The sequence below is a fragment of the Magallana gigas genome, chromosome 8, assembly GCF_963853765.1.
Source record: "Magallana gigas chromosome 8, xbMagGiga1.1, whole genome shotgun sequence".
NCBI lineage: Eukaryota > Metazoa > Mollusca > Bivalvia > Ostreida > Ostreidae > Magallana > Magallana gigas.
Genome location: NC_088860.1, coordinates 12,654,252 through 12,665,875, shown reverse-complemented (window position 1 = coordinate 12,665,875; position 11,624 = coordinate 12,654,252). Strand labels below are relative to the sequence as shown.

General features: G+C 33.8%; 1 protein-coding gene across 17 annotated transcripts in view; it reads right to left on the bottom strand.

The window, feature by feature from the left end:
• The window catches only part of LOC105328926 (vitamin D3 receptor), a 94,512-nt gene that overhangs the window by 4,223 nt on the left and 78,665 nt on the right, over positions 1–11,624 (bottom strand). For 15 of the 17 annotated variants that reach the window (XM_034471591.2, XM_034471595.2, XM_034471592.2 and 12 more), the window contains 2 exons: positions 4,085–4,301; positions 286–461 (listed from right to left, as the gene is read on the bottom strand). In XM_034471591.2, the coding sequence (XP_034327482.2) occupies positions 286–461; positions 4,085–4,301 (393 nt within the window). Of the gene's footprint in view, positions 1–285; positions 462–4,084; positions 4,302–5,171; positions 5,327–11,624 lie in introns of those variants that run through there. The other 2 variants (XM_034471606.2, XM_034471588.2) reach the window with 2 other exon arrangements.

Below are 11,624 nucleotides of genomic sequence, written 5' to 3'. Positions count from 1 at the left end.
TTCAACCAAAGGAGTGGAATCTTATGATACGTATTTTTGTTGTTCTTTTAATGTGGTATGGGGATCGATGCTTCATTACAATTGTCAATACCGGTAATTTTTCACAACCAAAGGGGAGTTGTGCAGCACATTTTTCTCTCTCTTATTTTTCTTTTTAAAGAGTGTGGGCTGCCTACAAGTGGGATATAGATTTATTCCTTCAATGGCTACAATTTGTAGAAGCTTGTCAAACCAGAGCAACCAAAGTTTGCCAGACCGAGCCTTGGAATCAGAACAATGACACACTGAATCAACCTGTTCTCTTCTATTCGCTGCCTTTTTCGAAGTTTCTCTTCTTCAGTCAGGATGTATTCCTTACGCATGCCAATCTCGAAGCATTTCCTAAGACGACAGCGCTTGCAGAATCGCCGGTTTGAGACGTCCATCTTGCATTTTTCCTCATATGGACACTTGAAATATTCCTGAAAAAAAAAATTCAACTTCATTGAATTTTATTGAATGATTTGTACCCAATAAGCATTTGAGACGTAATAATTGATAATCATTAAACGCAAAGTGTCAGAGCAAGATGGATTGATGACAGTGTATAGAATTTCATTAAATTTTAAATATTTTCTACAGACGTAATCATTTATCTAATGCCTAAAACATGTCTGTAGCATTAATAGATATGCAATAACAAGAGATAAACAGATCTAGACAAGTCAGTGCCTCCAGCTGTGTAAAAAATGCATAAAACAGCTTATGCACTGCTAAATCTTTCTTAACCTAGCATTTATCTTCCCCAAGTTCACACATCATATTCTCTCTCTCTCCCTCAGTGCACCTAGGGTAGCAAATTCTACCCAGAGTGCTAAATGTGGGGCTTATTTCACACACAAAGCCTTCAACGGCATTGTGTGTACACCAGCCTTGCAGTGACAAACAATCATGGAGATTTATACAGAGATTTATACAGCGATATAATGCTTTGTCAGTTTCCATTGGGCTCAGATAATACCACTCCTTGCTTGTCTTTGTCAGATAGACATCATAGTCATTCAGCTGTCGAAATTCTTGTGTGACTAAATTTTGACACCTGTTTAATTCAGTCCATTCCTACCGAAAATGGATGTCAGAAAAAGGCATACATGATTGGCAATAATTGGGAGAAGACATAATTTCATAGCCATCTCCTGCTTAATTGAAGTTGATTCTGATTATCATCAAGTAAATGTTAGTTCATTATATGCAGAAGTAGGATTATATGAACACGAATGTCTATACATATCACATTCTCAATGAAATTTTTTATTTTGATAAAGCTAAATGATGCGTAACATTCATTTAAACACAGAACATGGAAATATAATTCAAAAAACATTGGTCAATTATAAATGTGCAACTTATACATATCAATCTTTTGCACCATAACAAAACCTTGGATGAATTGCATATAAATATAAAATCTTTAAATGATAAAGCATTATAGAACAAGAAAAGCAGGATTAGAATTTTCATAAAGATTTATACACACATATCGATACATGTATCATCTGCATATTAAATCGATATTATCCATATTTCGATATTTTGTCCCAGCCCTACCCTAATCCCCAACCAATACATGTATTGTGCAATCTTTGTTCTGAAGATAAGAGGGCCCTAAGGATATTGAAATACTTCATAGTATTCTATTTTCATCTCTTCACTGTTTCAAAACTAATGAGTGTTCCATAATTTGAAATCTATATATAAATAAATTGTACTTTGTATGACTATTGACTATTGTGAGAACAAACTGTTTCTGACTAAGAGTGACAACCTGAACAAATTAAGACACAAGAATCCAACACCAAATCATCTTTTCGCTTTAATTAATTGTCATAAATATTCAAAACTCATTTATGCTAAAAACCACTAAACAAAATAAGGATATATTAAATAGACTTTTTGACTGACATCTTGACAGAATTGTGGCTTTCGGTTGATTGAAATATCAGCACATTGCAGCACATTATGGCTTGCAATTGCATTGCAGCTAATTATTATAGTGATCCAAATCTACAATTTGACAGGGTTGACAAAGAAGTTGAGAAAATGACAGACAGAATGATTTCTTTGTAAAGTGGGCACATAATTTAGAAATCTGAAGAATGGGTTCATTTTCTCTTGCTATGAATCAATGCACTCTTATAATAGAGCATGACAGTATGATACCCTTTTGAAAAGGGGCTATTAATTCTAGCAAATGTCATGCCTATATAATAATCAAACAATACTTTCTCATCGAAAACTTTTTATCTTCTGTAATATCTAATATCAAAACTTCTTGATTTTCTTCATGACATTAAAGTCTCACTGGTTGGTATTTTCTTCATTTGCCACCTAATAATTATAAGTATCCTATCCAACATCCCTTCCCCTGCTCTATTCAAAAGAGTGTCTCATTTATCACACGAGCATAATTCAGTCAGTGAATCAGTACTATTGGTGAACTCATTCCCATCCCATTGGCAAGATTCTGCTTGCGTACTTCATGTACTGCGAACTTAAAACATATCTATCTTTGTTTACGTGTAAGCTTTACGTATAAACATAGAGGCCGATTTTTCTCTCCACTACTTGGGCACTAAGAGTGGGTTTCCTTTTTCCTGTCATTAGAGGAGCATTTTGGGGGTGTTACCCCTCCAACTCAGCAGTATTCATGCAATGACACTAATTAATCCTTTTGTTCTAACGAGTCCTAGACATTTATCTGTCAAAATCTATTTATACCACTGTCAAGGCCAAGAGCACCCAAGAACCTAAGAAAACCAAATAAATGACTAGCTTACAGCCATCCCAATTCTGTGCGTAATACTGTAAGTGTCCTAACTGGTCGTAACAGCCAAAGCTGATTTACTACCAATTTCTGATAGAAATCGGTGCAGAGGTGGAATACAGTAAAACAAGGTTAACGTGAACATGCTTATGATAAATTCATGCTTACTACGAAGTCAGTTTGACTTCCCTAATCTTCAAGTTTGTATCTATAAACTTATAAAACATTCAGTTACACAGAATCAAAACCATTCATCATAGCATCATTTTGTCATATCATTTTTTCATAAAAATAATATTATGTTCTACTGTCTGGAATGGATTGATGGAGCAAATTCTTTACCTCATGACTATACTGATCAAATTTTTTTTTGTTCTTTACTGAAAGGTAGCTACACCCAAAATGACATCCAGATCATATAATAACCTGAACCCAAAGAGAAAGTTATTCTTTAAGCAACAGAGGATGGCGACATCCAATTGTAGACATTTAACACATCATTAACTCCCTTTTACTTACTCTCCTCTATTGGCACTTTCATAAAAATTTATTTTTGTCTCTGCAAGGATTAGCCTGGAAAAGGCTTTCCTTTTATATAACAACTAAGCTTTTACATTTTCAACTAATGCCCTTAGCCTGAAACTTATACTGATTTCCCTTATACTGACATGGAATTTAACATACATAGTTTAGTTTCCATCAATACTGCTACCATCTGTTTGAGCTTTGTAAACAAATCTATTTATTGCTTTCCACTGTCCAACAAAAAAAATTCTGATTACCATAATAAATCATTTTAAATACTGTATTGATTGTTAAAGTGATGGTGTTAAAATATACAAGCTTTGTCCATTTAGTCAAATTAACAGTATTTTCCTGGGCAATTGAAGGGGAGAGGGAACTTAAGTATTGAAAATTCACTAACTGTTAAAGAACTTAAATTTACAGAACCTCCCTCTCAAGGAAAAAAAACATATACTAGCATTCAAGCAGTTAAACCCAGTATTTAGCTGTCTTAGTGTGAATTAACACCCATTTTTGAAGGTTGATTTTTTAATCTTCTATATGCAATATCATGGGCACTGAAAGTGGCGTGGACCTGTGTACTCATGTATTAAATTAATTAATGCACATGCAACATAAAATAGCTCTTTGTAAAAATGAGAAGACTGTTTCTGTTTTTCATTTTAAAGCATTACTTGTTCAACAATAATCATTAAAAATCAACTCCCTTAAGTAGTCTCACTACTTTGATTTCATCCTATAAGTTCCATGACTTACCAGTCCTTTCGGTGCGTTTCTTCTGAAGAACGCCTTGCAAGACTCGCAGGATATGGCATCAAAGTTGTATCCAAGAGCTCGGTCCCCACACACGCCGCAGTATTTATCCTCTTTATTCTTGCGTGCCTTATGTGCCAAGTCATTCGAACCCAAGTCCATTGGTCGATGGTACGGATTTGCCATGCTTGGCATGGTGTTGCTGTTTGAATCTTCAAAGCTGCAATGACAAAAAAAACGAAAATAAAAGCAACTGCAATCATAAGTAAATTGTCTATCTGAATGTTTCTCTTTCTTCTTTCACCATCTCTCTCCTCACAAAGTATCTCTGACTTGCTTTCTCTTTCTCTCAATCACATTTTCTTGTTGACAGAGTATTGTTGTTGACATTGTTTACATAGACTGTTTGGAGGGTCTGCATTAGTATGATATGATTTATGACCCAACAGTTTTATTACAGCATGGGTATTTCCAAATTCTTTAAATTTAAAGGCAAATATATTACACATAAATTCAGAGGTTGCTTGAAAACCTGTACTGTACTTATATACTGTCAGCTTTGACAGAATTCATTTTTGTACAGTAAAACCAGAGATGGTAGGCATGTAATGGCAGACCATTTCACGGACTTCAACACGCCCATTCCTGATATCATAGTTCACTAACAGAATTCTTACATCATCATGCTCATTCTGGCTTTATCTATACACTTATGAAAAAATTCTTAAAAAATTTTGGTTCTGGTGTACACAAAGTAATTGAAAGACATTTACATATGAAACCCGAGGGTCAAGAATACCATGAAAAAAGAGAAGAAGCGTACGTGACTCAGAAAAGGGTAAATGTATATGGATAAAAGCCTTATATTGACCCAGAGATATATACAGTCAAAGTCAGAAGATTCCGTCTCAAATTGTTCTCGAGACTGAATGGATTCAAAGATGAGTGTGTTTAGCGGGAAAATTACCACATTAAAACACCCCTTCCATCTAAATCACTTCCTTCATGATAGGTATTAAATAACTGCTCTGTTCTCAAGGCGTATTTTTTACAAGCATTTATGTTAAGAAAGGCTCTCTAATCATCTTACGCTAAGTCACGGATGGCTGCTTCCCTGCACCCAGTCACCCCTTCAGAAATCCACTGCCACCATTAGATTTTCTGTTGACCCATATTCACAAAAACATATCTCTCACACACACACAAAACAAAATGGCTGCCATGTTTTGAGGTTGTAAAAATATTTTTTTCAAACAAACAATGAGGCCAAGAAGCATAACTCTTGAAGGTTTAATATATTGGCCAGATAATGAAATGCCAGATACTTTGTTACAGGTAAGCTGGAGTAATTTTTTCAATTTAATTCTTACTTTTTTGGAATAGTTTTTCAGACATATGTGAAAAAAAGGAGCTAGATTAGTGTGATTTCAACCCCCAGAATTTCTCTCTCCTTTTTATTCACAAATGGGCCCTAAGAGATTTTGCAGAGAAGAGATGCAGTCATCCATGAAAGGTTATTCAGTACAGTTTTTCCAGAAGATCGTGTCAGAAGAGAAAAACTGAGGTTTTTTCCAGCTGACAAGTTAAAACAGATCTACTGCCAAACATATAAAAGCTTCATTTATTAGCCTGCAAATGAAATGCAAGGCACAAAATTTCCATATGGTGTCTATTTATTTAAAAAAACCTTTAAATGGAAATCGTTCTATTTTGACTGTTCCTTTGAAATTCTATTTCACGTAAAAAATTCGAGCCACAGTCAGCTAAGTAATACAATACCTTACAAATAGTCAAATGTTATATATAATTGCAGCAATTATCATGAGATATCATCAACAACATAAAAAGCTTTTAAATATTCTACCCAAAACATTGTTTTCTTTTTTCGGTTCATCCGACTTCAATTATGCATCAATTAACGGAACAGATATTCTTTACTAAAATCTTTCAAAACTTCATTAAAACTTGTCAATCTAAATACATTCCATCATGTTTTACCAGTTTACTGCTTTTAAATTTCTAGTGGGGGTAACGAAAAAAATTGAGAAAAAAAAATGCTTTCTAGTATCAATGTCAATGGCAGAGTAAACAGTTTCGAGCTGGTCGAAAGAAAAACTGCACCCAGTAACCTTTTGTAAGAAAATATTTACACACGTTAAATGGCTTTTGCCTCTTAAATAAAGGAACTGAAAAACGATTTCTTTTCAAAACTTAACTCAAGAAAAAAATTGAACTAATAGCCAAACAGATTTCTTGCTTTCAATACAAAAAGGTGCTGGAGGGAAAAATTAAAAAGAATATGAAAATTGCGTTTAGAAATTCTGATACAGCCATGAAAAAGGAAATATGACACTATTTAAAAAAGAAACTCCCATTAACATGTTTGATCAAATTTCTCTTATTATAACCCCATGCTTGTTAAATCCAACAAAATTGATCGAAATATATCAATTTAAATTTTTTTTTAAACCCTGAAATTCAGTGATTTCCTTTACTTGATTATGATTCTAAATTTATATCTATATAAAAAAAATGTTTTTGTAAGGCGTAATAAAAACTACATAATTGAAATGGGCAGTTCATTTTTTTTCCCCATCGTCATAAGACCTTGTTCCTAACAGGTGCAGAACATATCGTAATTCAAGACTTTAAACTGTTGTGTTAATTAATCCCCTTCAATTTCTTCAACCTCTTGAAAAGATAAAAATGGCTATTTGATACACAGTTTCATCATTGGCTTAGAGGCATTTTCAGTGTTGTGCAAACAGTGAATACCAACAGATGCCAAAATGAGGCTGTGTACACTGGGACATAAGGCCTATTAGATAAATACAATCTCCATCTCATTAAAAACCTCGTCCCAGCATGTGTGTTTTTACAAACTCAATGCAACGAGACTTTTTTTCTTCTTAGATTTCAACTAACCAGAGAGAAAAGGTTGTACTGGGTCATTCCAATCTGTCTTTAAAAAAAAAAAACAAAAAAAAACTTGTGCGCACACAAAAAAATCAAGTAGCAGCAGAATTTATCCTTATTGCCTTTCTCTCTCCTGTATCTTGGAAATGAACCATTAATTATCATTTCTTGTGCAAGAATTGTTCTCACTTATTAGTCAACACAATTTTGTAAGTACTCAAAAAATAAATGCTATTATTTTAGCATATGGGGTAACTTATAATCATCATTCAATACAAAGCATCCTTTTTCCAAGGATGCAAAGAATTTGTAACATAGATAATTTTGCGCATCTCTATGACTTTTGATCTTCTTAATTTTATCCTTATATATGTTTACTTGTTTTATTTTATAAACACAATATAAATACATAAGCTATGAATTTTGAAATAATCATTGATTACCAACATTACCAATAAATGTTAACTACTGATTGTTGTATGGAGAATGAGTTGGGGGGGGGGGGGCTACATTCAATCAATAGTACATAGATACTTTACCACAGAACTTTAAAAAGAGATATTGAGTCAAAAATTCATTTCTACTTGAATAAACTTTGTAACCTTCCAGCATACTTTACGAAAATCCAGTAAGCCTGGCATCTGTTGAGTACAAACAAAAAATGAGATGTGCAGGCGCTTTTTAAAAGACAGTAAAAAAAATCTCTGGCAATGCATAGAAATAAATAACCTGCACATCACAGAGAGAATGCATGTTTAAACTTTTCAGTCCATCAAGCATTGGGTCTCCTGTACTCTAGTTCAAACACAGAAAGTGCAGTCCGCCATTAAAAAACAGGCTGGGATACTGAGCGCATGCAAATCATGAAAATGATGCGTCTTCCCTCAGCGTCGCCTACACAGCGAAATAAAATCCAGAAATACCTCATCTGTGACACTGCAAAACACGTAAAGTAATACTGGAAAGTACTGACGATACTTCCAGGCACTGGACACACAAGGGTGTCAAATTCTAATCTTGGAATGCTTTTATTTGTTCTCTACCGAATTTCATTACGATGAATCAAAACTTTAAAAGTTCATTGAACAGAAAACTTCTTTGTTTGAAAAAAAAAAATCAAAGATGCATTCTTGTTGCAAATATTTTAATAAACTGATGGAAGTTTGCTTCTTCCCTGTTTTTTTTATTTTCTCATTTCTAATAATCAACTATAGTAAACATTCTAATGAACAAACAATAAATTAATCATAAAAAAAATGTTTAAAAAGAAATCAGTTTATTCCCTTTATCAAGTTTTGCTTCAATTAACAGATACAAGTTTGAATAGTATAACTTGTCAATTATTTTTTAATTTAACAGCTATCTTTTAAAAAAATAAATAGAATCATCAGGAAAAAACCATATCAATTTACTGGAGAACCACAAGAGTGGATAATATCCTTTTTAATTAATCCCAGTGACTTTTAATATACAGCACACCGCAGATATCTAATTATGTGGCGGTAAATATGTTTAGATCATAAATAAAAAACCACCGAACACAACAGGAATTCTTGACTCTATTTGGGGGAATTCTCATGCTATAATAGAACTGTTATTTGCTTGTACCGAGTGACCCCTTCCCAACACAGATTTGATATCATGGTTTGTAAATACTCGAGTAAATAAAAGCTAAAGAATCTAGGATCTTCATGAATCATGGTTTGACTGGGGTTTCTTTTTCGGTTTACAAATCGTTTTGTGTGTCATTGGCAGCATTGTTTAAATTAAATCTCTCCTGATTTTTAACTTGTTCCTCCTGTAATCATCCTATAAGAACAAGTGTAGACCTAGATGCATCTAGTTGAATGGTCAATTAACATCCAATCTCTTTTTAAAATCAATGTTTCGTGTACCTTTAGAAGGGCTTACCATTGAGGTAAATGAATATGCTTCATACTACATCCATTGAAATTCATCCACATCACGTTTCAAATCTCAGATCTCCGAGGGTCAAGTTTGTCCTTTCTCATGCCTTAAACAAACCTCAAGAATGATCGGATGCCAGATAGAATGTAAACGGAGTGGATGCAAAACAAAGCAAGCTTTGTCTGAGGCACAAATCATTAATTTTTGACACCTGTGCCATAAGAAACAGTGCTCTCTCTCTCTCTCTCTCTCTCTCTCTCTCTCTCTCTCTCTCTCTCTCTCTCTCTCTCTCTCTCTCTCTCTCTCTCTCTCTCTCTCTCTCTAAAAAACAACAATATACTCATGGTCATAAGGTTGAAGCTGACATTTACAAAAAAAAAAAAAAAAAACACCTTTGTACATGTAATTTGATTAACAGGTATAATTAATCGAAAAATAAAAATAAATTAGCTGATAACTAATCTATTATTCAAATCATATAAGACCTCTTAATTCTTTTCTATTCAAATAAGGTAGAGACAGAATCTGTCAACTTGAATGGAGAACTTAAAAAAAGAAGTCCATTACTATTTTTTTAATCCAATTTTGTCGAGTCATCAATGAACTTCATTACTAGCCAAATTATTCAATTCCATAATTTTGTGTCCATTCACTCAAAGTGTCTTTATTCTGTAACAATTACATTTTCAAAACCTCTCTGACAATTAATTCAGTGACAAGATGTCATGAAAATCATTAAAATCTCCAGATTTTGGGGGCAAAATATGGATAAGTTCCTCATGCATATTAAAATTCTAGCACTTTTAAATTGTAGAACTTGTTTCAATCATCTTATAACAAGAAAAGAAGTGGGGAAAAAAGAGATGTATCACCTTCATTTGGAATGGAAATTTCCCATGAAAAATTCCTCAATTTCTGAAAATCGTTTTATAATATTCCAAAATAAGAATGATTAGATGTACTTTTTCTCTCCATAACAGTGCACAAAGCCATTGACCTGGAGACATCTTTCTGTCCAAGATTCAAATTAGCCTTAATCATGTTAATACAGATTCTAAAGACCCTCGAAATTCCACTGATGCAACGAAATTGAAAAATTAGGAAATTAGGACAGAAGTTGTGATCTAATCTTAAAACACTTTATGTGTCTGCTGTTGGTACAGTGGTTAAGGGCTCAATCAACTGTTGAATTTGCAAAGATCTAGCTCAGCTCAGGAAACAATTTAATTAACAGCAAGATTCGGTAACCTCTCTGAGACTCTCTCTCCACAATAAAAAAAAAAAAAGGTAACCCTTCAGAGTGTATCATGCATTAAATAAAAATATTAAGGATCAACACTAGAGGGAGACTGATGGAATAAAACATATTGGTTTAATCGAGTAACAGATGAATGTAAAATATAGATATATTCATAAGAAAGGGCAATGAAATCAAATGTCTTCCAGGAGAAACTACCTGATAAACATTGCTAATGATCAATTATGATGCGCTGTAAATGTGAGGATAGTAAATTGTACTGAATACTACAAAATTAAGGGCAGTGATCTGTACTGAATACTACAAACTTCCGGGCAGTGATCCGAAGTACTGAGAGGAATCACCAGTAGTACGTCAACCAATAATTACTGCAGTCTAAACATGAATGGTATCACACCCACAAAGATGACTTGCAGATGGACCGGGATAGATATACATTCAAGCTCAAACCTATTACATTGTCTTAATAAACAAGTTTTGTATGAAAATATGCATTTTGCAATTTTCATCCAAAGTTGCTGTCATGAGAAACTGTCAAAGACTTTATGATATTTAATTGAATAATAACAATTCTCTCTCTCTCTCTCTCTCTCTCTCTCTCTCTCTCTCTCTCTCTCTCTCTCTCTCTCTCACACACACAAGCCTTGCACTTTTACTATCATTAATTACTAATCAGAACACATTGTTTAATTATGAATTTATTGGGCTAAAGTGCTAAATCAGCATTTTAATGTCAGTATTAGCATAGTCTGTGCAGAGAGTGGTGACACCGTTCAGATCTAAGTGACAGGGGGAATCAAGGGGAGCATATCTTTAACAAAGCCCTGTGACATTACCCCAGTGCAAAAAGTTGCCTTTCAAACATCATATTAATATCTCTTGTGAAGTATCAATCAGAAGTTAGAGATCATTTGAAGTGGGGGTGAGAGGCATGTTGAGGTTTTTTTGGGGGGTATTTTTAATTAAAAAATTGTGGAATCAGTCCAGTAAAATAGATAAATATGTGTTTCCTTTCAAAATTAATACGAACATATTTTATGGATCTGGGCAAGACATACTTCATTTCCAAATGCAAAATCAAAATTGGCAGCTCTTTTTTGCTGCATATTGAAATTACCTGCAAGAGAATGTCTATAACAGCAAAGTTAGGAGAAGGTATAATATGTTGCACACAAGTCTTAATAGTCCACTATAGTCCAAAGCACATTGTGTGTGTGTTGGGGGGGGGGGGGAACCACTCCTGATTCTGCTTTTTGTATAAGATTGTGAAACACCTGAACATCTAAATGTACTGTCTGAACTTAAGGTATATATGACAGCCACCAAACTGAGTCTCCAAGAAACAGGTCTATGTGACATATCCTCTTTATCTCCTTCTATCCGAGACAGAAAAGCTCCCAAGTCCTAAGGATTTCAGTATTTCAATAAAGATACGTCCCTGATCCTTGTGGGGCTAACTTT